Here is a 27,343-nt window from a genome sequence, read left to right on the forward strand (position 1 = left end):
CCGGAACCACAAGCTCAGGGATCAGGGTCTCACGGCTCCTTCGCTCTGTGCTGACCGCCGCTTCCCACTGGCCTCCTTCTATTCCCCCCCACCCCGTCCCCGAGAACCGTCTACTCCCGGTCCCTCCTTGTTCCTGTCAGACCTGGTACGGTCCGTCCTCACTCACAGGGGCACACTGCCTTCCGGTCACGGCACGGGGCAGGTACTGCTCGGTCCTCAGCCGCTGCGCCCCACGGCCGTCGCCCCTCGGGCCTTCGTCCATCTCTGACACACCCTGTGGTCCAAGTCCCCCACCCACAAACAGAGCACACGGTGGGGACTGACTCTTGACCACCAGAGACCAGGGCTGGGGCAAAAACCTAACTTCACATACTCCCGGCACTGACACCAGCCTCTAATTTAGAAAGTACAGTGAGCGACTGCTTCGGCCCTGTCCGTGGAACCCCGAAGCCCGGGGCCACACCTCCAGATTCTGGCTGTAGACCCGCGTGTGTGTGCCTGTGTGTAGGAGCGTGGCACCACGACAAGCCACAGGCCGCAGGTTCAAAGAGCGCGTCCAAATCTGAGCTCTGCCTCTCACCAGCGCGGGCACCTGGCAGGAAGCACTCGCCCTCGCTGGACGGGCTGGGAGGCTCCGGCGTGTCCACACTCCTGTGACCCAGCACACAGACCCACCGCAGAGCCCTCCTCTCACAGTTTTTCTGCTGTCTACCCCCTCGTAGTTTTCGCTAATTGAAATGTATCCTGTGGTTTTTATTTATCGCTCCAACAATCTCTTAAAGAAGAACTAACATAGCATCTACCTCCCCTCCTCCGCCCAGCCGTAGAAGGAAACCACAAAAAAAAAAAAAAAAAGACAGAGCATTGTCTAAGGCCCTCAGCATCTGTCCAGCGCTGGGAATAGGGGTGGGATGGAAACTGCTCGGGAGGAAGAGGAAGAAGGCCTTCCAGCTATTTAAAGTCCACATCCACTCAGGTTTATACTGGACACCTCAGCAGCTGGTGACTGACTTCTATAGTGTGTGTGTGTGGGGGGGGGGGATCTCAAAACGAAACTTCTCCTCTTTCAGACGAGTTCTGAGTTTTCCAGGATGTGAGACGCTCCCTCCTCAGGGCTGCGTCCTCAGGGCTCACCAGTGAATAATGTCAGTTACCTTCCCCTTAAAGCTTGAGGGGAAATGTCTGTCTGAACACTCACACCAACTTTCTGTGATAGGTCTACCGCACTGCCTCACTGAGCGATTTTATTTTTCTAACACAATAGATAACATCTACCCTGAGGGGGGATAGTGCCTGAATTAAATGAGATAAGACGATGACGCGCCTTTCTAGCTTCTTGATCCGGTTCTCCACATCTCTGTGTGCCCCCTGGAGCTGGCACGAGGCTTCATACGCAGCAGGCTCACGCAGGGCGTGACCACCCAGCACAGGGTTCTCTATCAGTGGGTCCTAGGGGATGCCTTCACACTCACCACTAAGAGAAACTTCAATAAGCAGCAACTCTTAGAGGAATGGACTACCTGCTGTCAGGAAGCACATATTTAAGGACAGAAAATGGAAAAAAAAAATCATCACACCCCCCACCTCCAGCCAAATATTGCTTTATCCTCCTCAAGGACGTAGCATTCAACATCCAGGCCAAAGTATATACACCAGCGGGGTGTCTCCAACCAGGTTTCCACATAGCGGAACTCGATCTAGATCAGGGGTCTCAAACTTGCGGCCCGCCGAACAATTTTGTGCGGCCCGCAGACTAATCCACGAAGTTCAAAATATTTTGGATAAAATTAAGTAAGCCTAGGGGCCTACTTGTATTTTTCATTTCTCTAGCATCCTAGCTAGATATTAGCTTAGTTAACAGCAGTTGTGATGCGAACTACAGTTTCTGGTCGTTTTGTGAACCTGAGTAAACTGCATGTACGATTGTGCTTGTTGTACTGATTTTTTTTTGTTTTCAACTGCAGTGAGAAAAGTGTTGCGTAACAGTTGCCTTTTGTAGACCTAGTGCGGCCCGCCAAACGGCTGTGATCTTGCTATGCTGAGTTGAGTTTGGACCCCTGATCTAGATGGTCAAACCCGTCACCTCAAGCTTTTTTTAAAAAATAAATAATTGTAGCAGGGAGCGATGTAAGCATTCAGGGACCCTCCCTCCTCCGTGGGTGGCTCTGAAGGGACCCGAAGTGAGCAGCTTGGCAGAAACGCAGTTCTGCACGTTGCTCTGGAGGAAGCTCCAGAGATGCTTCCAGCAACCTGGGACGCCTCAGGGGAGTGGCCGACAGGCTCCCCTCTCCCAGGATGGAGAGGAAGGTTTCATCCAGAATCCCGCCTCGCTTATTTCCGGTGGCCTCACCCACGTGCGCGTCCGTGTTCCAGACCATGTTCCCCTCTGGTCACCCACCACAGACGGGCTTCTTCCATTTTCGGTGGGGGGAGGGGGCAGAGACATGGAACCAAATCTCCACATTTCCGCTTAAAGATTTCAGGGAGACACGGTGAGGTTCGGGCGCGATGAATACTCTCAGAAAATGGAACGAGAAATGGCCCGGTTGACGAAAACAGGTTAGCAGCTTGGGGAAGGAGCGGTGATCATGTTCCAGAAAGATGTGCACATTTCACACCCAAACTTCTCTTTCTGGGATGCTCACTGGGGGACACAAGTGGAGGGTGGAGAACCCACAGACTGGGCGGCCTGTGAATGTCCTAGCTCCCCCCCTCCCCCGCTGCCCCCCCAGCAGAAAAACAGCCACGCTTTTGCGCATTACGAAGCAGCAGGTGCCCGCCCCGGACTCAGGAGCTCTCTTCTCCGGTAGGGCTGCGAATGCGAGCCCTGGCTGAGGCCGCCTGGGTCCTGCAGCTCCCTGCAGCGCTGCGCACGGGGCTAAGGAAGGCTGGGGGCCTGGCCCCATGTCCGGGTCTTCCTTCTAAGGCTAGCTGACACGCAGAGCTGCAGGCCAAGTTCCCAGTCACGGACCCTGGTTTCTGACATTTCGGATGAGATCACCTCCTCTGCCCCACCACTTCCTCCTCCGTCCCCGAGACACTGCTGGCCACAGGGCACTGTCCACCCCTGCTGGTTACTTCCCGGGCTCCCACGGAATCACTCTTCTTACAAAGAACACGGTGCACTTCTCAAAGACACAGTGGCATCCTCTGTGGACGCCTTTCCACCCACCCGCCCACCTTCCTGTCCCAGTTATCTCTGGAAGTGGTCACCCCTCACCGGAAGCGCAAAGAGGGCGCGGAAAGAGGAGGACCCCGGGAGGCCTCAGGCAGAAGAGGACACACCCCAAGGTGAATGTACTGCCCTGGCCTCTCAGCTGGTGGGCCGTGGGCAGGAGAGGCGGGTCTTCCTTCCTAGGTCACCCAGGCCTCTCTGCTTCGTGAGGGAAAGCAGAGAGAAGTCACCAACGGGCTTTGCTCAGCCAGCTCCACCCGCCCTGGAGAGATCCCCCTGCACTCTGTCTGCGGGCTTTCTCACTGACTTGATCTTTCGCACCATCCACGTCTGCCTCTCCGTGCACACGCCCTGGTTGGTATTCTAGCGGGAAGTTACGAGGCTGCATTAGGCTTCCCCCACTGCCTGCCACCTCACCCTGAAATCCCATATCTTACATCACATAGTTTCCAGGTGTGCAATACTATAGGAATTCTAACACTGGCTCTGTGGTTCCTCAGAGGTATTACATATATTTACCACACACACAAAAATGTCTGCATGGGCCCTGGCCGGTTGGCTCAGCGGTAGAGTGTCGGCCTGGCGTGCGGGGGACCCGGGTTCGATTCCTGGCCAGGGCACATAGGAGAAGCGCCCATTTGCTTCTCCAACTCCCCCCCTTCCTCTCTGTCTCTCTCTTCCCCTCCCGCAGCCAAGGCTCCATTGGAGCAAAGATGGCCCGGGCGCTGGGGATGGCTCCTTGGCCTCTGCCCCAGGCGCTAGAGTGGCTCTGGTCGTGGCAGAGCGACCCCCCGGAGGGGCAGAGCATCTCCCCCTGGTGGGGAGAGCGTCGCCCCTGGTGGGCATGCCGGGTGGATCCCGGTTGGGCGCATGCGGGAGTCTGTCTGACTGTCTCTCCCCGTTTCCAGCTTCAGAAAAAAAAAAAAAAAAAAAGTCTGCATGTACAAATATAATGGGTTGGATAGCGGAGCATTTTCCCACTTTTGGATGTGTGTACATATTTATATGCCGTTGAGGGACATATAAATCTTGTTTATTGAAATGTTACTTGTGCATGTTTCAACACCCTGTTGGGGAACTCGTGCAAACATGCCTGACGTGACATGAGATATCTGCTTGTGAGAGAGCTGCCCGGGAGACGGGAACTGCTAATGCCTCCTCCAGGCAATGAGTAATGGCAGGCAAGGAAAGGCCGTAAAATTTAGTTTACTACCCACTCTCCACAGACAGCTAATATTTCTTACTTTAGAGTCCCTGGTACCCAGATTACTAAAGCACTTCAAAGCCCTGGCCGGGTAGCTCAGTCAGTTAGAGCATTATCCCAAAACACCAAGGCTGCAGGTTCCATCCCCAGTCAGGGCACATACGGGAAGCAACCAAATGAATGCATAAATAAGTGGGACAATACGTAAATGCTTCCCTCTGTCTCTCCCTCCCTCCCACCTCCCTCTGCCTCACTTAAAAAAAAAAAAAAATCAATCAATCAATTAAATAAGTAAATAAACAAAGTGCTTCAAGATGACTGCTCCTTGGGAATATAGGACCTGCCATTTTAAAACTCAGAATGAGCCCTGGCTGAGGGGCTCAGTGGTAGAGCCTCAGCCCAGCGTGTGGAAGTCCCAGGTTCGATTCTCGGCCGGGGGCACACAGGAGAAGCACCGATCTGTTTCTCCACCCCTCACCCTCTCCTTCCTCTCTGTCTCTCTCTTCCCCTTCTGCAGCCAAGGCTCCACTGGAACAAAGTTGGCCTGGGCACTGTGGACAGCTCCATGGCCTCCACCTCAGGCACTAGAATGGTTCCAGTTGCAATGGAGCAACGTCCCCAATGGGCAGAGCATCGCCTCCTGGTGGGCATGCCAGGTGGATTCCAGTCAGGCGCATGCAGCAGTCTGTCTGACTGCCTCCCAGCTTCTAACTTCAGAAAAATACACACAAAAAAACAGAATGGACAAGGAGAGCACATCAACAAAGTCAATGTGCTTCATGAGGTCTTCGAGACTGGTCACTTTTGTCATCACACACAAACTGAATGGCCTTCCATCCAAAGCCTCTGTCCTCTGCTCTGGACTGACTTCCGACTGGACACAGCTACCTGTCTAACAGGTATGGCAAACTCTAAGGGACCAAACCCAACCTACCTACAAAAAAATGCCTCTGTAGTTGAATAGCGCCTCTATTTACCCAGTTGTTCAGGCCAGAAACCAGGAAGACACCCTAAACCCCTCCCTGTCCCCAGCTCGTTCAAAAGATCCCAGGAGGAAGACACCCATGCACTTCAAGGCACAACTGCTATGACGCGTGTGGTGGCTCTGGGTGTCTGTTCCATCGCAATTAGAAATACCGTCTGTAAAGACAGACTGACTGACATTAAAGGGGGGGAAAGTATGTTTATTAAATTCTAAGTCACAGTCAATGAAAGTATCTGTTGAAAACAAACAAACGCTGCTGAGAATGAACTTGACCAGAAGCCCAGCGGAGTCTAGTCCATCTTCCCGTGCCGCAAATGTGGTGCCCACAACAGTGCTTTGCAAACTCTGGGCCAGGACCCACAAAGGAATCATTTAGTAAGGTTAATGAGGAGCCTTTTCCTTTTTAAAATGAAGAAAGAATAGAACATCACAGAGAGCAAATACTATTTTATTTTCGGGGGGGGGAGTGCTAAGGGTGTTTGTGTCTCTATCAGGTCAAGAAATTAAATTTACTTCCTATTATGGATGGGATAAGAGTCCAAGAAGATTAAAAGTATAAACTGCTTAGCCTCCAGGAAGTTGTTCCTCATCTCTTAAATGGACCTCCTCGCCTGACCTGTGGTGGCGCAGTGGATAAGGTGGCGACCTGGCACGCTTGCTTAAGTAGCCGGTTCGAAACCCGGGGCTTGCCTGGTGAAGGCACTTAGGGGAGTTGATGCTTCCTGCTCCTCCCCCACTTCTCTTTTTCCTCTTTCTTTCTCTTCTCTCTAAAGTGAATAAACATTTTGTTTATAAAGAAAAAAAAAAGGACCTTTTCATTCTACTTCAGAGAGTAGACTCAAATAATTTCACCACGTGTTTTCAGCTATAGAAGTTTGTATTATTACTTGACAGTTACAGCATGTGGGCGGAGCCTCCTTCGATGTGAAGGTTTTCCTGCCGCACGTGCTCACAGCCCAGGGCCGCTCTGCTAGCAGCCTGAACGCCCCGTGTCCCAGGTAAGGGTGAGACTGCGAGCTCCTAGGCAGAGCCGGCGGCAGGACAAGCGACCGGTCCCTGGGCGTCTTACAACCTCCTTCATGGCACCTGCCGCACAGCCTCTGGGAAGCACACGGAGACTAGATCGGAAAGGCAGTGTGTCTGTTATCGGGGACACTTAGAATGTCCCAAGAGGGAGACCTATGCAGAAGCCAGACCAGGGCCATCAGCGGCCACCCGCTGACCGCACACCCTTCGATGGCGCCCTACTCGGAGACACAAACACCCCCTCTCCTCCCACGGGCACTTCAGGATCCTGCGCCGGGCTCCACGTGCTGCCGATGCTTCCGGGCGGCACCCCACGACTTGGTTTTACGTGCTATCTGGACGCATCATGGTGCCACAGACGGAAAGTGTTTGAAGACGCTGCTAGCCCGGAAAATGAAAAGGGCTACGAGGAAAGATGCACGCCCGCATAACTCCCCCACACACGCTGCCGTGAAAGCGCTCCTTGCAGAGAAGACATTCTGAGGACCCGGTATAAATACCTCTTCCCCAAAAACACAAGAGGCTCCAAAGGAGAGAGATGCCTACTGGGGGCACAGGAGTATTTCTGAAGACTCAGGGACACGAGGGCAGGAATACTTCCTTCTTACAACGACACCTGTGACCTTCAGGTCGGCTCATCGTGGGCGCAAACTCGTGTCAGGCTCCTGGGGGTTTCGCACGGATCGGTCCAGCCCACGTCCGCCCTGGACGCTGAAGCAGGCTCGGAGGTGCGCACACCTGTCCGGGCCCGAGCGGTGCACTCGGGAAGGCTGGCGGGCCCACCTGGGAACGCTGTGTACAAATAAATGCCTGTGGAACAAATGAATGCAGAGATACGTCTGCCGTGGTCTTCGCCGTCTCTGTGACTAATTCCCACCACGTGGAGGGAGGAGAACAGATACGGCAGACGCTGGCACACAGGAGGCAGAGAGCGGTCTGGGTAAATCTGTGAGGGGGCGGGCAAGAACACTTTAGTCACTGCCCATGGAGTTCCTACTGGTGAGAAGCAAATAGACTGAATAAGCGAGCAGCCAGCCCCTGGGTTCTGGCATTTTACCAGGTAGCTCTTATCTCTAATCTTAGTTAAAAACCAGCTGGGGCAGGTCACAGCCAAAGTGTCCTTCTCATAACAATCTTTACACAATGGGGATGTTTTTCCAACAAACACACGTACTTGTTTGGAAGAGCTCTACAGAATTAGCACAGGAAAGGAAGGGCCTTATGTATCATTTGACCAAGAGGATAGGACCCAGAAAGGTGAAGTGACTGACCTAAGGTCACATATCTGACAATATTATCCATACTAGGACCTAGACTAAGCAGAACCTCATAAGACAAAATATAACTATCACTGTGTCTACTAGCACGTTTTTGAAGAGATAAGGTTTGCTATCCCTCAGGACTATAGCTTTATCACTATACCTTTCTAAGTCCCTAGAATCAGAACACTTAGATACTAACTAAATAGATATTGTTTAAAGACTAGTCATCAATTAAATGGAAAAGACAGTGCCCACACATGAGGTTTGAAAAGAAATTTCAATCCCAGATACAATGTAAGTAATTTTATACATGTTTATAGTGGGTTGCTTGAAATTGAAACACAAATATAAAAAGACACATAATTATCTCCTGTGTAACTGATGGTAACTAAGAAGTATCATTGTAGAAAGATACAGTTTGCCAAGAACCTTTGGGTAGTCCAAGTCACAAAGACTGATTTAGTTCAAAGAATGAGGAAACTGAATTACTACTACACCTGATAACAGCCAAAGATTTGTGCCCATAAACCTTTAGTATTTATAAAAAAGTAGATGAGAAAGACACATACACTAACCAAGGTTTAAAAGAAATAACAAACTGCAGTGTAGACAGCTACAGACAGGGCTCTCCATGGTGAGAAATAAAGTCTACACATTAAGTATCTGAACAAAATCTTCAAAACACACACACACGCGCGCGCGTGCGCCTAACAGATGGATCCCAAAAACGCAGCTGAACACCCCACAACCAAATGCACGAAAATTAATCATCAGAGATGACTAACGTTCCTGGACATGTGACGCTGTCTGCACTGATGAGCACGAGCAGACCCCTCTCTGCTCTCACCTCTCTTCTCACTCAGCCTCCTCCCCCCCAAACACGCGCTCACCAGGCCACCTCCTCCTTCTCTGCAACCAAATCACAACCACCCCAAAGCCGGGAGACTGCTGCAGCCCCAAACACTTGACTGATAACATCCGGTTTGCCGGTCCAGGAAATCCCAGAGCGTGTGTTCAGCCTCTGCCCACAGCTTGTAAAGAAAGGCCAGGGAGCAGAGCCGATCGATACCAGCTCCCCGACTGCCCCGGACATGGAAAGAAATCAAGAAAATAACCCTCAGCCGTCATCTGTCTGGTTCCACACTTGTCAGAAAGCAGGGCTGTGTTGCTGGGTGGGTGTGTGCTCGCTCTTACGGAGCGTTAAACCCAGTGACAAGGGGGACACTGGGGTCCCTCACCAGTTCAGCAAAAGCGATGTCTTCTCCTAGCAAGGGTTAATCTACCCCCCAAAAAACCGTGCAAGGAAGGGTGTCGTGGGGTGGAGGAGGAATAACTACCAGCACCCCCCCACACACACACACCTGACACTTTGAAGAGAGGGGCAGCAGACACCCCCTCCCAAAGGTGGGTCCAGGACAAACTATGTTTATTTTCTTCTCCACAATCACAATCGTTAAGTGCAAGGTTATATAAAAATTCGGAAAGGACTGTATTTGACCACAGTCTTCTCAGTGGACTCCGAAGTCCTACATATCTAGGTGAAGTTGTTAAAAAAAATAATAAATAAAATAATAAATAAATAAAATCTCCTAGGACTGACTCCCTGGGAAGGCTTTCCAGCTTTTCTTTTCTTTTTTTTTTTAAATCACAGGCCAATGAATTTAGAACATAAATAAATACCTCCACGTCTTCTAAATCACTAGAACTAGACTCAATTTAAAAAATAAAGTACGCCCATGGGCAGGACGGGGGCTCGATAAGCGATCAAGATTGTTGGTAAAAATCCGTAACGCTTTCTCTCTTAAATCTTCCGAGGCGTTTTCATTGCCTCTGGCCGCTCGCAGGCTCGGTCAGAGAGCCCGGCTCGCCAACAGTCCCAACCCTACAGGGAGGAACTGTCAAGGGCGACCCAGCTGAAATCACACAACAGAAACGGGAACTGCGATCGGGGCCCGAAACGGGAGGAGGGAGAGGAAGGGAGACTCCCGGATCCATCCGTCAACATTAATGTCCTTTGTTGTTCACCTTTGCACAGAGCGGCGCGCGCGACCCCGTCCCCCTCTCCTGCCGAGGCCGGCGCCCCGGCGCTGCCGTCCCGAGAGCGGCGGCCCCGTCCCGGAGACCCCCGCGCTCCGAGCCCCCGCGCCCCCGCGCCCAGCGCCCAGCGCCGCTCCGCGGCCGTCCTCCATCGCCACCCCCACCGCGCTCGCCCCGGCCCGCAGGGTGGCCAGAAGTGTCACCCACGTCGCTGAAATAGCCCGGTCCCCTCCCGAGAGCGCAGGCACGCAGATGTGGACAGGAGGCGGCGCCCCCGCCCCAGGGGACCCCGCGCCCCGCACCCCGGGACGGGAGGGAGGCGGCGGGCGGGGGAGGCTCCGGCTGTCACAGCGGCTCCGGAGCGCGGGGAGACCTCCGCACTCCGGGGACGGGGACGGGGACGGGAGTCAGGGGGAGCGCTCGCGGCCCCCTCGGCTTCGGGGACGCCCTCCCTGCGCGATGGCCCCGTGTCCCCCTCCAGCCCGGGGGTGCGTCGCCGCCCGCAGCCCGGGTGCGCAGGGACGGGAAGGAGGGCGAGGACCGCGGTCCGCTGCTCCTCCAACTTGACACGCGCGCCCCGCCGCCACTCGGAACTCCGCAGGCAGCGCCCGGGGCGGCGCGGGGGGCCGGACCCCGGCGCTGACCGCCCGGCCCGGGGCCCCCGCAGCCCGGCCGCGCACCGCGAGCCGAGGAAGAGGCGTCCGCCGCCGGGCAGCGCGAGGGACGCGGGGGCAAGGACGCGGCGGGCGCCCCCGCTCGGCCCGCGCCGCGGGAAAGTTGGCCCCGCGGAGACTCACCCACGCCGTATTTCTCGTGCTCCGTGGGTATCCACATGGCTGCGCGGGGCTCGGGTCGGCGGGCGCTGGCGGCCCCGCGCCCCCCGGCCGGCTCACAACAATGCACGGCCGCCGCCGAGCGCTGCAGCGCCGGAGCCGGGGGCCCCGCGCGGCTGCGGGCGCTGCTCTGCGCTGCGGGCTCCCGAGCCCGGCGTTGACACCGCGCGGCCCGGGCTGCGCCGCCCGCCGCTCTGCCGGCGGCGGCTGCTCACAGTCCTCCGACGCGCTCCCGGCGACCCGGCGGCGCAGTCATTGTTCTGATTCACTGAACTAAGCGAACACGCCGGGGCACTCGCGGGCGCACCCCCGCCCGCCGGCGCCTGCTCCAGCCCTCCCCGCGCAGCGCCCCCGTGGCACGCTGGGAATTGTAGTTTACGGACACGCCATCCCGAAGGGGGCGCGGCAAAAGCTGTTGAGGGCGGGGATTTAGATTTTGATTGCCACGCCAGAGCTTGACGGCCTGACGTGGGCGGGGAGTGCGCCTCCAGTCGCGTTTACATTGGCTCCTGCCGTCCCCGCCCGCCCCCAAGGCCCTCCCTTTTCCTGTCGACGCGCAATGGCGGCTCCCAGGGCCCACGGGGCTGCTAGCGGAGGGGAGGAGGACGCCGAAGGCGATCGCAGCGGCGCGGGGGTTGTCAGTAACGAGGGTGAGTGCGGCGCCCGCCAGGTGCAGGTGGTCTGCGCCTTGCTCTCGGGCCGCGATGCTGCTGGCCGCCGGGCGGACACCTGGGAGGGAGGGTGCCACGAGCCCGGCTGAGAGGTGCGGGCCGTCTGGGGACCGGGAGGCCCCGTGCGCGTCCGGAGCTTCCAGCTTTGCTTTCGCTGCAGAGCGGGTGTGGGTCCGACCAGCTCGGCCCGCGCGCAGTCATCCCTCTGGGATGAGCCTCCCCACCTCCACCCGGCCCCGCCTCTATTTGCTCGGTTCGGCCTCGGCGGATAAGTTCTGTTGGGACCGTGGCTGATTTCCGGTTGCACGTTGGCCTCTGCTGTCCAGGGTGCAGAGATCACCAGGGGTCGGCAGGAGCGGCCGCTGGAGGAGGTTGTGCGCGCCCCTCCCGGCCTCCCCGTCGCTCGCTGACGGGCCCCAGGTGTTCAGGACGGAATGGGGAGTCGGGGGGCGATCTCCCCCGGCGAGATCCTTAGAGAAGAGAGGAAAGGAAGTGGTCGTCACCACTCGTGACTTCAGAGAAGATCTGAAGGGGGTTATGGAAAATCACACAGCTACTTTGCTTCTCCCTGACTTTCAAGTTGTCCTCTGAACCACTGTAGAGATCAAAACCCAAACTTTGAAAGCTGCGGGGGGCTTGTCATTAGAATTCCTGGCCCCAGTCTTTTATCTGCGGTCTATCCCCCACCACACACACACACACACTCCCCCTTTCTTGGCCCTGATAGGTAATTTGTCACAGCAAGCTACCTCTTTATGTATGATGGACGTGGTTTGGGGCTTCAATTTGGTTCTCAGCCCTCGATGACGGGTATTTTTTGTCCTTTCGTTGTTACTGCTTTCATGTGTCAACTGGAATGTTGTCTTAGGTTTTTATCTGAGCAGTGCAGAGAAGAGCCCTTGCTTCCCAGCAATATCAGTACCTGGTCCTGCAGTCATTTCAGCACCTCTACAAAGAACTCTGTGCCCCCTCCTGAGCTAGATAGATACTGAGTTATACCCACACCCTAAAACAGCCCAGCGTTGGGTTGGCCCCACAATCGGCTGTTAATCTGATGGTAACAGACTGTTAACATTTCCTGATTCTCCGCCCGTTCCAGGAGGCTCTCAGTGTACAGTCAAAAGATGGAATCTTTGATGAATGTATCTCAAAGATTAACTAAGAAAATAGGGTGTTCCTTTCAAAAACATTGATGGACAATTAAAAATCATTAGTTGCTTTTAAATGATAGAAATTTTTGTCGCAAGCATTTCAAACCGGTCAGATGTGTATAAGGTAAAGGTGAAAGTTTCTCCACCACTTAGTCCCAAAGTAACCTGGGAACGGCATGGCGTGTGCCGTCTCTGACATGTTCCTGTATGACACACATCTTAGCGGCTCTGAGTTTTAAAAAATAAATAGGGATCATTCTCGGGAAGATCAAAGAGCTACACTCTTCTGTGGGCCCAGTAGTTGTGCAGGTTCCCATTAGATTCGGACAGACAGTAGAGACACAGCGGAGCTGAAAACTGGTGGGCCATTCCTTTTATTCCAGCCTCGCACCCGGCCAGCGAGTAAACACAAACACACAGGGTACCAAAACCCACTCATCCAGCGCTCACAAAGCTACTGACACATCTGGGTCTTCCTAAAATCAAAGGCCCCCACCAGCTCAGCCCCCTCTGGTTCCCCATCCGCCAACAACGGCTTCTTACTCTCGGCACAAACTGGCTTCTCCTTCAGCACCCCGCCATCTTGGCCTCTTTCTTCCTCTCCTTCTTCCACACAAAACTTTTCTCGGTGCAAAGACCCCTCCTCCAGCTCACATTAGCATAACAAAGCCCCTTCCCAAGGAGGAAGGTGATTAGCAGCTTCATCTGGCAGTGCAATTTATGTGGGCAGTGGCCATTTTTAACAAAGTGAGCATAAAAATCAAATCTTACAAACTCATTTGCCCAACACTCTTCCTTCTCCCAACGATCTATTATGGACACTCTTCCTATGGTTACATTTGTTGCTTCCTTCTTTTAAAGGACTGTACCCGCCATACTCCATAATGTGGATGTGCCATACTTTACCCGTTCCCTTATTCGTGAGTCCATAGTGGGGCTTTAGCGCTTCAGCAGTGATGTAGTGGACGGCGTTATGTGCATATCCTTGGCCAGTAGGTGTGTAGTTCCTCACAAATTACTGAGTCAGAGGTTACACATGTTTACAATTTCGGTGGATGCCAGATCTTCCCCTCAAAAGGTATCAGTGCACCTTCCCACCAGTCATATGAGTGTCCTTTCCCAGTATCCTCACCAGCTGTGAGGAAATCAATCCAGGACCAACGTTTAAATGACTGGTAGATAGAACTGAGTAACTGATAGAAATCTTAATTTTAGGTTCCAATTTGTTTTCACCCAAAGTATTGAGCAGCAGTGAATTTACAACCTCTAACAAAAAAGAAATAAATTACCTCCTTGCACTGGCTCAGAACTACTCAGAGATCTGGCTAATTTCTGTGGGGGAGCTTACTGGTTAATTTTTATGTCTTTCTTAGGAGGTAAAGTGTCATTAAAAATCCCCTTTATAACCTATGCATCATTCTGAGACTTTATCCAGTTCTTCTCAAAGCCTGCAAAATGATACACACTGTGGGTGGATATAATGGCTTTGAAAGTTAAACAACTGCTTAGGTTATCAAGTATGTTTTTCCCCATAAAATCATTAATTTTTTTTTAATACTGCCTCTTTAAAGAGGTTTTCCTCTAACTTTAATTAAAATGCCAATCTGTGTTTAATATCTGGAACAGAAGGGACTGGGGAGTCTTTAGAGAAATCCTTGCAATCCTGCGAGATCCCCACCAGCACGAGACACTGGGCAGAGTGCAGGCAAGGACCGCACCTTCCCTGGGTTGGCCGGACTTCCGGAGGCTCCATCCTCTCCAGGGAAGTCCCTGGTCTCGCAGGACACTGCTTTTCATACCTGTGAACATAACTAGGATTTCATGTTGTCCCCAAGAATTAAGAAGAGGGGGTAAATAGACTCAACATTCCTCACACTTGGGGTGTGTTATTGGTATTTCTTTTTCTTTTGCTGTTTTAAATTAGAAGGCAGTAAGGTGGCGTATCTGTAGTTTATTAACTGACCGTACAGCTAGGACATTTTGTGACTGAGATGCTGTGCCCTCTTGTTGCGGAATTCTGAGAGTCAGCTTTTCCCCAGCAAACGCATACCCAGTGGGGGATGCTCACGGCAACGCTACTGGCTAGATAATGCCTTGCCTCTGGGGACTTTATTAACTCATCTGTGATGCCTCTGGAAGAATGGGGCAGCAGGTGGTGTCAGCTCCTCAGTCTGTGTTTCCTGTTTTGATGAACGGCGTCCAGGCTCAGCTGGAAACCGAGGAAGCATCCCCGATGCCTCTCTTGCCCTCGGGTCCCGAATCTGATCAGGTGCCGGGTCTTATTTTTCTGTGCCTGAAATAACCTTTGGAATCTGTTCTTCCTGGCCGTCTCTTTAGCCACTGTTCTGTTCCTAACCCTCACCCTCCCTGCGTCGGCCCCGGCCCGTGCTCTCGGGACCAAAACCTTGGTCGGAACCATCAGTGTCTCATGAGTGAGTGACCAACACTGCAGTCTAGCCGGGGCCCGAAATTTCAGAGCCTTCCTCTTGCTCTCGCTGACTTCGTTTCCCTTCCTCTAATCCACGTTCCAGAATGAGAAAGTATCCGTGGTTCTTCACGTCAGGCCTTCAGTGGAGCTCTTAGTGTTGTGTGATTAGGTTCAAATCCTTGGCGTGGCATTGAGGGTCTCGCTTTCCCTTCAGCCCCCCTGCCCCCCTTCCCAAACCTCCGGGTGTCACTCGCAGTCTCAGACTGGCGGCATCTGTTGGCAGCTCCGTCCGCCCTGTCGACTGCGAACTTCCTGGGGACAAGAGTGGTCTTGTTTCCCTTTCATACACCCAGCGCCGATCGAGCTGCGGGTCGCGCCCTCTGAAATCCATTCAGAGTAGTTACAGTGGCAGCTGTCTCGAGCAGAGGAATTGAAATGGAACTAAACACCAAGTAGCTAGTCTGTGCCTGTGACAGTTACGCGCCCACTGGTACACACGTCCTCGGGAAGGCGGTGTTGTGTGCGTGGTCACCGGTCAGCGTTTAGCAGTGTCTCTTTTTTAAGTGAAGTTTTACTGTTGTGCAGACAGTGATTGAAAGAAGACGTCATCCGAACGAACTGCTCCGGACGTGTGTCCCTTCGTCGCGGCAGCTGTGGTCCAGTTTTCCAGGGCGGCCTCTTCTTCCCAGCTCTCACGCCCAAGTCCAGTCTCGGACCGGGCGGGACCCTGGAGAGAGGAGGCGGCCCTGTCTGGGAAGAACTGTGTTTGAATTTCAGCTCTGACATTTAGTAGCTGTGTGGCATGAGCTTGTTGCACGTGCTGCGACATTTATGAAAGTGTAGACACAGTACCTGCTTTGCAGAGTGAGGGTGACCAGGAAACCCCAGCGTGTCCCCTTTGATGAAGCTGGACCTCAATAAATAGTGGTTGCCGTCACTCTAAAGATATGCCTGAGTGACGGCAAACTGCCTGCCTGGATTCTGCGTTCACTCAGGAAGCCGTCTGAGGCGTGGTGTAGCCCCGGGGAAGCTTAGGAATGTGGTGATAACCGTTCAGGCTGCCCATGCATCCGTGGAATTTGGGGGTTGTCGGAGTGTCTGTTGGTCTCCACACTAGAATTGCAACTATGTGCTCCGAAAGCCCTTCTGTATTGTCTCTGTACCCTTCGTCACTCCTCCCCAGGGCTGTGCTCATGCCCAGCTCCCAACTCCCCACACAGGCACACACTCAGTCAGCAAGAGCTCGGATGGTCTTGCATACCGGAATGGCCTCACAAGGTGCAGGCGGAGGATGTCATGGAAGAAAAAGACTTATAGAAACCTAGTCTGGTGGCTTTGATATTAAGCTCTGAAGGGGCCTCCTCCAGAGCACCCTTTATAATTTTCCTCTAAGTGTAAACAGGGCCCAGCTTGTAGGGTATTAAGAGGAGATACTCTAAAGCAGGGGTCCCCAAACATTTTACACAGGGGGCCAGTTCACTGTCCCTCAGACCATTGGAGGGCCACCACATACAGTGCTCCTCTCACTGACCACCAATAAAAGAGGTGCCCCTTCTGGAAGTGCGGTGGGTGGCCGGATAAATGGCCTCAGGGGGCCGCATGCATAGTTTGGGGACGCCTGCTCTAAAGGAAGTGTTATAACAATGAGGGTGCTGGTGCTGGCTAAGACTTGTTGAGCAGTATCTGGTGCCAAGTACTGTATGAAAGACTTTTATTAGCCCTGTTTGGTTTTGTCCTCACAGCGGCCCCGAGGAAACTGATGCCAGGAGTAGCTGGCATGGGGCACACAGTAACGACAGGAGAACTTGTGTCCTCGTTACTGTTATAAGGGTGTCTCTAACTCAGCTCCATTGGAGGAAGTCTGAAACAGACCTTCCTTAACCACGAACCTGTTCTAACGCTACTCTTTCCGTAGAAAAGCAGTACGCCCAGAGCGCACGTGTACATAGAGGTCAGACCAGCCTGGGGTCACACCCTGGTCACTCACCAGCCACAGGCAAGCTCATCAACCTGCGAGGCTCCGTCTCTGCCCCGTTAAAGGGGTGGTGACCATCTGTCCGTCTGCTGGACTGTTGGGAGGACCAGTGAGGTGAGAGAGTATCATGGTCTTCGACAAGCAGTGACTCGTGTCAGTCATAGTACAGGCATCCCTATGGCATGTGTACCAGCGGCGATACCAGCGACGGTTCTGAGCACTGCGCTCCAATTGGGTCTCTCCGGCTTCACAGCCAGGCTTCTGCTGAGGAATTTGGGAGGACTTGGCGTGTCAGACGCTGCGTTGACATTCACTTCTCACTGTGTTGACATCGACCTTCCATCATGCAGGGAGCAGCACCGCCCTCCACAGCGCACACTCACACACTCACACACTCACACTCCCACCCTGAAGATCTGCAGACTTCCCTCCACTGACTTTGATGTTGGTCGGATTCATAAACTAAAAATGACGCTTTCTCCTAAACCTAAGTCCATGGGCGTATAGAAATAAGCAGTGCACACCCGTTAACTGCTGTCTCCAGCAGCTGACTCTATTCTGGTCGCTGGCCTTCAGGAACTTTGCCACAAAGTTAGGGTTCAGTTTTGCTATGATTTATTTATTTAATAAGCTCATCCGGGCTCTGAATGATGGGCATTTCGCTGACAGTTCCTTGAAGAACTGCCGTCTCTTACCGAAACAAGTCTGTTCTACTGACCTCCTGGACCCAAAGGTGATCAAGGAAGCAGTTTTGAGAAATTGTGATGCATTTGACTGGGTACGTTTGAATGTGGTTGGTGGGCTCAGCCCTCCGATGTGACCAGAGCTGACTGCAGAGCCCTGTCCGGTTCCATGTCCCCCTGTGGGAAGAAGTGGCTACATCTGAACCTGTCATTTGTATGCACTGACTGAGGAGCCCAACCTAGTACAGCTTTTATGTGTTTATTTTTAAAAGAAAGGAAATGCATGCCCTGTCTCCTGGTTTCCTTAGCACTGTCCTCATTTCATGTTTTTCTTAACTGAAAGGTAAACGCTTCCCGGAGTGATTCAAGAGGCTCTAAATTTTGTTAGTAGTTTTATCCAGAAAACATGGATTTGTTTTTTAAGAGAAACCCCTCAGAATTGCAATTGTGTTTATTTATTTGACACAATTTTCTGTTATGTAACAAGCTGCTATTCCGTAATAGCCAATTAGAAAAGAAAATAACTTGTATCCTAATTGTAATTACCATTACAAAGCAATTAATAGCTGCAACTGTTGCTGACTTGTAACAAAACACGTCAGTCTTTTGCTTTAGCGCCATACAACTGATTTCCACCAGCAGAGGGGGGCAGGGCACGGGAGAGTGGAAAGCTTATTGGAGTTCCTCACAAACAGCTAATGGCCGGCCGTCTCTGAGAGCTAGTGCCTGTGCGCCCCCAGGAAGGCCGGCAACACTCCTGGTCCCTGGGAACCGGAGTCACTTCTCCAGGGCACTGCTCAGAGATGGTTTTTATCTGGGTTTTCATCTCGCTTCTGCTTCTGACTGACTGTGATTGTAGAGAAGTTCCTCGCGTTTGTGCTGAGGTTTCCTGGTTTGTCAGTGAGAGAATTCACTTGTTTGAACGTCCCTCTGATGACTGCATGTTTCAAATGTCAATTAAAGGAGGTGATGGTGGGTTTACAGCTAGGGAGCCCACAGCATACCCACCCCAGAGTCCGTGCAAAAACAAGAACATGTATCCCGGCAGGTGCTTGAGGGTCAGCTGCCCATGTGGGTGTCATGGGTCGGGTGTGTAGAGGGAGGACCACCACAGCAGAGACTCTGAAGCTCCTCAAGTCCGGAGGAGTGGGGCAGATCGTTAGGGTGTGTCCCCTCTGACCCTCTCCTCTCTCCTCTCTGCTTTTAATCAACAGTGCAAAGCTGACGGAGCTGTTGATGGGACTGAGACTTGAGAAACACTGTATTTGGGAACTGCTGTACCGGAGGGAAAGAGACCCCCGTGTAGGACTTGGCTCGGTTACAAATACAAGGAAGGGGAGAGTAGTCTAACCTGGGGGGGGGGGGCGCAGAGCACGGGAGGAAATGACCAGGAGGAAGCCCGGGGACTCTAGCCACACAGACCTGGTAAGAGAGTTGCTGGAGGCCAGCCAGGGCCATAAGGTCCCACCTGGGAGGTGGCCGAGGAGGAGGGACCCCATCAGGTATGGAAGGTGGGGGTTTTCCCTAAACTGACAAAACTGAGCGATGCAGGTCTGGCAGGGCCCAGCCAAGAAAGGAGTTCAGAAGGGACCCGAGTCAGTCTGGTCGCAGAGAGAGTCTGTCAGCAGCAGGGACACAGCCACAAGTCAACTGGAACTTGGGGACAGGACCTGAGTCCCTGAGAGGCTTAGAGAAACTCGTTCAGAGGGACGTGGTCTGTGTCGGACAGCTTGTGCAGTCAGGGTGACAAGTCAAGGACTCAGTTACTAGAGAGGAATACAAGGGGGGCTTGGATCCAAGAGATGAGTCGTGAGCCCAGCGACCAGCATCTGAGACCAGCATCTGAGACCCAGCGGAGATGAGGCCACGAAGACTGGGCTGACACGGAGCTGCCACCACCGGTGAGAGGGTCCCCTGCTGGGGCAGCGCCAGCCATGGTGGGCGTGGGGACCCCTGCCGTGCCAACTGGCCCTATGAGCTCCATGCAGCTCATTACCTTAGCTCATCTGGCCGCTGAACTCCTAACCCTGCACTCATTAATCCTGAATAATCAGCCAGTTGTAACACAATTCTCAAGTATACAGTGATAACACCCTTCTTTTCTTCACGGCCCCTCGCCTACAGGGAATTTGATGCCTCAGAGGGAGATTCCTGTTCTTGATCTTTTTCCTTGTGAAATAGCTCCGGGTTCACGGACAGAACAGATTAAATTGTAACGTTAGTAATTTCCCTCCTGTTCACGTGATATTCCTAGGGCTGTCGTCCCAGTTCTTGCTACAAATAGAGCACAATCCTGTTTCCCTTTCACTACGTAAAACCCAGATTACTTCCAATTAGACGAATTTACACGTTCTTGGGGCCTAACTAAATTAAAAATGAGCCAAGCCTTCAAGCACTGGACTGAAAAGAAGTTTGTTTACTTGCTGTCCTGCCTGAGGCGTTTTCACAGAAACCCGTGTTCTCCTTGGCTGTCCTCACCGCTGTGACGACAGTGGGTGGGCTCACAGAAATTTAGCAAGGACAGTATTCCAGGACTCCGTGGAGTTACAGGACAGAAAAGTGTTATCATATCTTTGTTCACAAAGGGTCTCATGATCAAATAGTTTGCAAGTGCGGAGTTAAATGCTGGGAACAGCTTCGGGAAGAGGTCGTTCACCTGGTGAGTGTCCAGGTAGCCACTGTCTCACCTGTGGAGCTCTCCGGCTTCACTTCTGCCCTCCGTGGGGAAACACGTGCAGAGTATTAAGCACAGGGTAAAACAACAGGCATAACTCTCTGTTCCCCCTCCGGGGAGACTGTCTCCCATTTTCTCCAGAGAGCCAGGGTGCTTCTGAGAATGCCTAAGGTAACATTGAAATAAATATTCGTATATACAAAACCGACCACTTCAACAGAATATGAGACATCTCACTCTTCAAATCGGTGCCTTTTCTTTATTCCAGTGTGTCTCTTCTGTAGTGTATTTGAGCTAAGAGTGGAAAACTGAACAACATACAGGGGAAGCTTCCTAAGTCGTCAGTTCCTGACCGGCCGTTCCAGACACTCCAGTCTGTGCTTCTTAGTCAGTCAGGTAACCCTAGCTATTTAATGCATTATTTAAGGCTATAAAAATTTAATTCACCTTCTTCTCTCAGCTTCCATTGGCTTCAAGAATGTAGGTTTTAACTGTCTGCATGTGGCATCCCTGTCAGGAATGTCAGAGTTTCGGAGTTACTGTTTATTAATGAAATGATGAATCCAGGCATTTCTTTGGTGGAAAATCTGTAACGGGTGTTGGGATTACTTAGTGAAGGTTTTTTTCAAACAGCTTAGAAATGATTTATGGGACCATTGTTATTCGCTTCTAGCTGGCAGTATGGAGAGCCAACTGGCTGGCCTCCATCTCTGGGATTCTCACACTAAGTGTGGTTTTAATGTTAGGATGGGGATTATCAGAAAGACGGGAAACAGCAAGTGTTGGCGAGGATGTGGAGAAAGGGGAGCGCTGTGCGGGGCTGGTGGGACGGCCCGCCCATGCAGCCGCGGTGGAAATCAGCGTGGTGCTCCCTCCGGGCATTTAGAGTCACCATGTGACCCGGCTCTCCCCCTGCTGGAAACGTAGGTAGAGAATATGAACACACTAATTCGAAAAGATAGGTACATCCCTGTGCTCACTGCAGTTTATTCAGATAGCCACGATGTGGAAGCCACCTCTGTGTCCACTGACCAATGAACAGATAAAGAAGATGTAGTTTTATAGTTATATGCACACACACACAACGTTAGACTTCTTGGCCTTAAAAAAACCCGACGTGTCATCATGGTGACAGCATGGATGGAGCTTGAGGGTAGTATGCTAAATGAAAAAAGTCAGACGGAAAAAGACAAAAAGCGTATGATGCCACTTGTGTGGAATATGAAATAAAAAAAGAAACAAACGGACAAAATCATAGATACAGACAACAGATTGGGGGTTCGGGGGTGGGGGTGCAAAGGGTTGAGGGGGCCGGCCTTCGGGTGGAGAGCGCTGCAGTGTGTACAGACAACGGGGCGTTGTGTTGTACACCTGAGACACCTTGTATCGTTGGGTCTTGTTTTGAGATTGAGACTATAATGTAGCACAAAGCACACTGAACTCGCAGACAGAAGGCGCATATTCGTTGTGTGACTGTAAGTCACAGTCCCTGACCCTGTTTTCCTCAGCTAAGACACAAAGAATCCTCCTTCTTCCCGTGCAGGGCTGGTAGGTCGGAGACCCTCATGACGAGAGCATGTTCCTGTGCGGTCCAAACTGGACGCCAGGCTGAGCAAGACCTCCCGAGTGTGTGAGCCCTCACGAGCCTCCCGCGGCCACGCCGGCTGTGGGCTCTCTGCGCCCGGGAGCGGAAGCCCCAGGTGAGAGCACCTCTCACGCAGGGCTCCCTGCAGCCCACCCAGGTTCCTGCTCCCAGGCCCCTCCACAGGTGTGAGTCCCCCTGGAAGGGTGAGAGGCACAGGTGGGGAGCTGGGCCTGTGTGTTGAGTGCTTCCTGGCCATGTTCATGTGCAGCTCTGCACTTCTAAGCTTTATTTTCTAAATGAAAGTAAATTTTTAAACGTACATTTTATGTCTCAGAAAGTTCCTAACTGGCATCTGCTCCATAATTCACGTGGCCCTTAGACGCCCGCAGGTCCGGGTTTTTGTTTCAGCCCGTGCAGTCTTACCAAACACCCCCAGTTAAGCTCCAGGTTCTGTGCAAACCATAAAAGCTTTCAGACAAGGCCCTGAGTCATGTGCGAGGGGCAGTGATTGTGCATCATTAAAACTGTGTGTGTGTGTGTGTGTAATAGTTTTAAAATGTTGATGCATCGTCTGGAGTGAAGTTCAGTCCGACGACCCAGGACGGGAGTCAGTGTGTTGCAGGTTCTCCTGCTTGTGGAGACTGACGCGCTCCGTTTTGTTCTCGTCCAGCACAGCTGGGGAGCCCAAGGTCGCCCCTCGCCAGGCTTCAGAGGTACTGAGTTTTCCAGCAGAGCACTTCTTGATGATAAGCTGCATGTTTTCCCCCCTCAGCAGCTCAGTTCACTTTGAAGTCTCCCACGAATGCCATCTGGTCCAAATTGCAATTTTTCAGATTGTTTTTTGGCTCCTTCCCATCTCACCATCACCCTGGGTTTGTTTTTTGTGGGGGGTTTTCCACTTTGATAGTTTATTAATACAGGAGATTACTTCATTGCCTGTGAGTGTTTTTTACTGTTCTTATGTACATTTTCTTGATTATGTATGACATCTTTCATCCCCGAAATAAGCCGACGTCGGTAGGGCACTATTTTACATAGCGCATTGTGAGCAAGAACAACACAGGACCTTTCGAATTCAAAGGGTTTTTCCATTGATGCGTGAACAACTTACGTGTCCCTTCCTCATATCAAGTGTCTGTGCTTGAAATAGGCAATGACACAGGCCAGGGGGGGGGTCTAGTCTATTATTTCAGAAAATAGACAAAATAGTAGTTTCCACCTCATTAGGAAAGAAGATTGGTACCAGTTTATAGTATTCTGCTGTTTTCTCCAATTAGCTCCCTTGGCGAAGAGGTCAGTGATGTCCAGGGACTGCCACCAAAAAACACACATTTGTTTTCCCTCTTCACTAAAGTGATTGCAAAGGCTTTGTGTGGTGTCTGTATCAAAGACCAGACAGACCATGCTAAACGCGAGTAATGAGATCTGGGGTTAAGAGGGGATTAGGAGTCAGTGTGATCGGGATTAAAGTCTCAAGGGACGCCAGCATGAACTGGACAAAAAGGACTGGGTGCCAGGTAGACGACAGGACAGTCCTCGTGCGGCCACCTGAGATGTGTCCGCTGGGAGACTGGCACAGAGCGGTCCTCTGACATGGTTGGTGGCAGGAGGGACACTCTGCCGTCCGGGAGTCCTGTCCTCCAGACCCCTGGGGCCCTGATGCTGAGCGGCCCGACTCGGACTAGCACTGCTGTGGTTAGCGCAGTCACCCGCCACGTGTGTTCTGCGGTGGCCACGTGTGTTCTCCCACTGTAGGGAGACAGGCAGCCTGCCTGCACCACAGTTCTGGTGGTGGTCCCTGGGGTACCTTGTGTCTTCAGAGTGGTGGCTGGTGGCTCCAAAAGCCCACAGTCACTTGAATAGTCCATTTCCATTACCTCTGCTTACGTTGAGAAAGTTGATCGTTTTCTAAGCAGTTAACCCGAGCTCGTATGTTCTCCCTGCCCGGAATACCTTTTCCCTTCTTATTCCTTCAGACAAGACGTACTCCAGACGTGACCCCCGTCTTTTCCGAGAAGCACTCTCGCTGACTTCCTCCCTCCCCCGAAAGGGGCCCAGCGTCCCCGGCCTCGGGCTTCAGTTCCATGTCAGTGTTGGATTCCGGCTCCCGTGTGAGGACCGTGACTACAGCACACGTGGCTGTCAGAGTCTGTGCTCAGATTGTCACTAAGCAATGTTGACATCACTCCTGATTGGACACTTGCCCCGGGTGGGATTAGACACGTGTGCGCTGTCTGTCCAGGGCTGACGCTGGGCCCTGGTTCCATCTCCTCACTCCCTGCCTCTCAGCTGCTGGCGCGCAGTTCCTCACAGAGCCCACGACACAGGCTCCCCTCCGCCTCCTCTTCCTCCTCCTCCTCCTCCTCCTCCTCCTCCACCTCCTCCTCCTCCTTCCTCCCCTCTGCCTCCCTCCTCCTCCTTCTCCCTTCCCTCCTCTTCCTCCTCCTTCCTCCTCCTCCTCTTCCTCTTCCTCCTTCTCCCCTCTTCCTCCTCTTTCTCCTCTTCCTCCTCCTCCTCCCCTCTTCCTCCTCTTTCTCCTCTTCCTCCTCCTCCTCCCCTCTTCCTCCTCTTTCTCCTCTTCCTCCTCCTCCTCCCCTCTTCCTCCTCTTTCTCCTCTTCCTCCTCCTCCTCCCCTCTTCCTCCTCTTTCTCCTGTTCCTCCTCCCTCTTCCTCCTCCCTCCTCCTCCTCCCTCCTTCTCCTCCTCTTCCTCCTCATTCCTCCTCCTCCTCCCCTCTTCCTCCTCTTTCTCCTCTTCCTCCTCCTCCTCCCCTCTTCCTCCTCTTTCTCCTGTTCCTCCTCCCTCTTCCTCCTCCCTCCTCCTCCTCCCTCCTTCTCCTCCTCTTCCTCCTCATTCCTCCTCCTCCTCCCCTCTTCCTCCTCTTTCTCCTGTTCCTCCTCCCTCCTCCTCCTCCCTCCTCCTCCTCCTCTTCCTCCTCATTCCTCCTCCTCCTCCCCTCCTCCTCCCCTCCTCCTCCCCTCCACCAGCCTGCCCACACCCACAGTGAGACAGGTTTTCAGAGCACCGTCCCACACTGGGTCTCACTGTCTCACCTCAGCGGCACTTACCTAACAGATGAGCAAGGGAGGCAGAAAGCTGAGGTCACACGCAGGTTTCAGCAGCAGCAGCAGGGGCGCTGGGACCCCTGTGTCCCTTACTCTTAGTGCAGGGTGGCTCTCACAGCCAGATCCTCTCGCTGATGTCTATCTGAAGTCACTCACTTTGAATGAATTAACTGAAAATGTTAATTTGGTGGCCGGTGTAAGGAAGCGGTTCAGATGTTTTCTTCTGCGTAGGAATATCAGGTGTCCATACTTTGTCTGAAAGACTGTTGATGTCCAAGACATCAGTGACTGTCTTAGCATCCTTGTTAAAGTCAGCTGACCGTGAAAGGGAGGATTTGTTTCCAGCTTCACGGTTCTCTTCCATCCATCCGTGTTGCTCTTTTCTTCAGCCAGGACCACCCTGTCATAATCACGACTACTAAAGCTTTCTAGGAAGTTTTGAAATCACTCAAGTGTGGGACTTCCAGCTCTGTTCTTCTATTTCAAGATTTTCCTGACTTACCTGCAGAGCATCAGACCACATCCAAGAAAGACGAATACCAGAGTAACCCTTTTCATTAGCACATAAATTATCAGTTGAAATCTGTTTCAACGGGCTGTTTTCAGGCCGTTTCTTTGTGCGAGACCCGGGTACTGACTCGGGCCGGCAATGTCCGAGATCTTCTGGGCTTCAGTTTTCTCTGGTGTTCAGGGGATGAGTCAGTTAGAAACTGTTCCAGGTCCCTGCTAGCCTTTAAGAGTTTGGACTCAGTAACCTCTACTTCTTCCTTCCGGAGCTGAACATGCAAGTACAAAGCACAGGAGAAGAGGGAATTTCCTGGTGAGGCAGGGTCAGGGAAGCACCCGTGTGTGCACTTGGAGATAAGTTTTAGAATTAAAAGCCAGAAGGGTTGTGAGCGCTGCGGTAAATAGCCCAAGCTCGGCGACCCTCAGAATGCTGCAAATCCTCTGTCACCAACGGTCAGTTCACGCACCACGTCTGAAATTAAGCACAATCTCATATTGTAGATTAGAGCCCCCAAAGACAATTTAGAAACATTTACCCTCTACAAGGGGTCTCTGTGCGAATGAGATGCGTTTCCTGCGACCTGGGTGCGGGGTGCAGCCGGGCGGGAACACACAGGTGTTGGGGTTTCTGTCTTACCTGCGTGTCCTGTAGCCGCGCTCTGCCTTCTGGTTCCTCTGTGGATGCTGCCTCTTCAGGTTCAAAGTCGTTCTTGCTGTTGCTGTAATTTTAGATCACAATACACTTCTGTTCATCAGGTTAGGCCCATGGGCATTCCAGGTGCCTGTGACTTACACTTCCTTAGCATTAAAGCAGAAAGTGCTACACGTGAATTTATGCACACAGGGAGCTAGAATACAGAGTAGCAGAGGCGTCCTCCCTACCCCAGTGGCTGTCTGTGACATGTATGCACGTGGTCTCCTTTATTACTCTTTCTGGTGAGAGACCTGGTGATTGCTGTGTTTATAAAGTAATCTAGTTGCCTAGTTAATTTCATTAAAGTATCTTTACAACTTATGTTCATGTGATTAGATGCCATTTCTTAAACCATTGGTCTACATTTTCTATTTATAACCTCGATATGTGCATTAAACATCATTTTGTGATTTTGTCATTTAAAGCCTTCTAGTGCGCCATTATGTGACTAGAAAGAAATTTCAAAAGATAATCGTGACTGATTTTCACAAATGGAACATAATGTGTTTACCCACAATTACGTCAGAAAAATAGCACAAATCCTGTTATTTTATCTCTACTTTGACTACCTGGGCCCTGGCACAAGAGAGCCCAAATTATGTCTTCTGAATAAGTGATTCCATTTACGGTGTCCAAAACAATTTTTTTCCAAGCACTTCCCTTTTCCAGCCTTCTCTTCAGAAACGTATCACCGTCCTGGCTGGCAGGTCTGCTGGCGACCTCTCTGCCTCCAGTCCCTGGCCCTTGGTTGTGCGGTCTTTGTGCCTCTTGGTGACCCCGACAGCAGCTGAGCCCCAGCCCTCCTCCCTTCCTGGGGTCCTCACTCAGGCAGAAGGTGGGGCAGGAGGGGAGGGAGGAGGAGCCTAGGCTCGCTGGGGCCTCCGCTGGGGGCCCCTGACCCTTCAGCGGTCACGAGGGAGGCGCGGCTGCACACGCGGGTGCTGGTTGGCTGCAGCGCTGTAGCAGGACCGCAGCCTGGGTGACAAGGAGGCGCGGCTGCACACGCGGGTGCTGGTTGGCTGCAGCAGCGCTGTAGCAGGACCGCAGCCTGGGTGACAAGGAGGCGCGGGTGCTGGTTGGCTGCAGCGCTATAGCAGGACCGCAGCCTGGGTGACAAGGAGGCGCGGGTGCTGGTTGGCTGCAGCGCTATAGCAGGACCGCAGCCTGGGTGACAAGGAGGCGCGGCTGCACACGCGGGTGCTGGTTGGCTGCAGCTCTGTAGCAGGACCGCAGCCTGGGTGACAAGGGGCGTGCCTCGGTTCTGCAGGCGGGTGGTCTGAGTTCCTGGTGTTGGCGGCCCTGGCGATGATCTGTTCCTTACCGCCCGCCCCCGGGGGTTTGTGGGCCATGGTGGCCATGCCCCCGCTTGTCGGGGCATCGTCCTGACCT

At 52.7% G+C, this 27,343-nt stretch overlaps 2 protein-coding genes across 7 annotated transcripts in view; one reads left to right on the plus strand and one right to left on the minus strand.

The window, feature by feature from the left end:
- Positions 1-10,846, minus strand: part of DOCK4 (dedicator of cytokinesis 4) — a 348,503-nt gene extending 337,657 nt beyond the window's left edge. For all 4 annotated transcript variants that reach the window (XM_066238295.1, XM_066238296.1, XM_066238297.1 and 1 more), the window contains exon 1: positions 10,487-10,846. In XM_066238295.1, coding sequence (XP_066094392.1) covers positions 10,487-10,523 — 37 coding nt within the window. In that variant the 5' untranslated portion in view covers positions 10,524-10,846. The remainder of the gene's footprint in view (positions 1-10,486) is intronic.
- Positions 10,847-11,061: 215 nt separating this feature from the next.
- Positions 11,062-27,343, plus strand: part of ZNF277 (zinc finger protein 277) — an 88,796-nt gene continuing 72,514 nt past the window's right edge. Inside the window, exon 1 of one of the 3 annotated variants that reach the window (XM_066239540.1) lies at positions 11,062-11,172. Coding sequence is in view for 1 of the 3 variants with exons in the window: in XM_066239539.1 (XP_066095636.1) it covers positions 11,082-11,172 (91 nt within the window). In the remaining 2 variants the exon portion in view is untranslated. The remainder of the gene's footprint in view (positions 11,173-27,343) is intronic. The other 2 variants (XM_066239539.1, XM_066239541.1) reach the window with 2 other exon arrangements.

This window comes from Saccopteryx bilineata, chromosome 7, assembly GCF_036850765.1.
Source record: "Saccopteryx bilineata isolate mSacBil1 chromosome 7, mSacBil1_pri_phased_curated, whole genome shotgun sequence".
In the NCBI taxonomy this organism is placed as follows: domain Eukaryota; kingdom Metazoa; phylum Chordata; class Mammalia; order Chiroptera; family Emballonuridae; genus Saccopteryx; species Saccopteryx bilineata.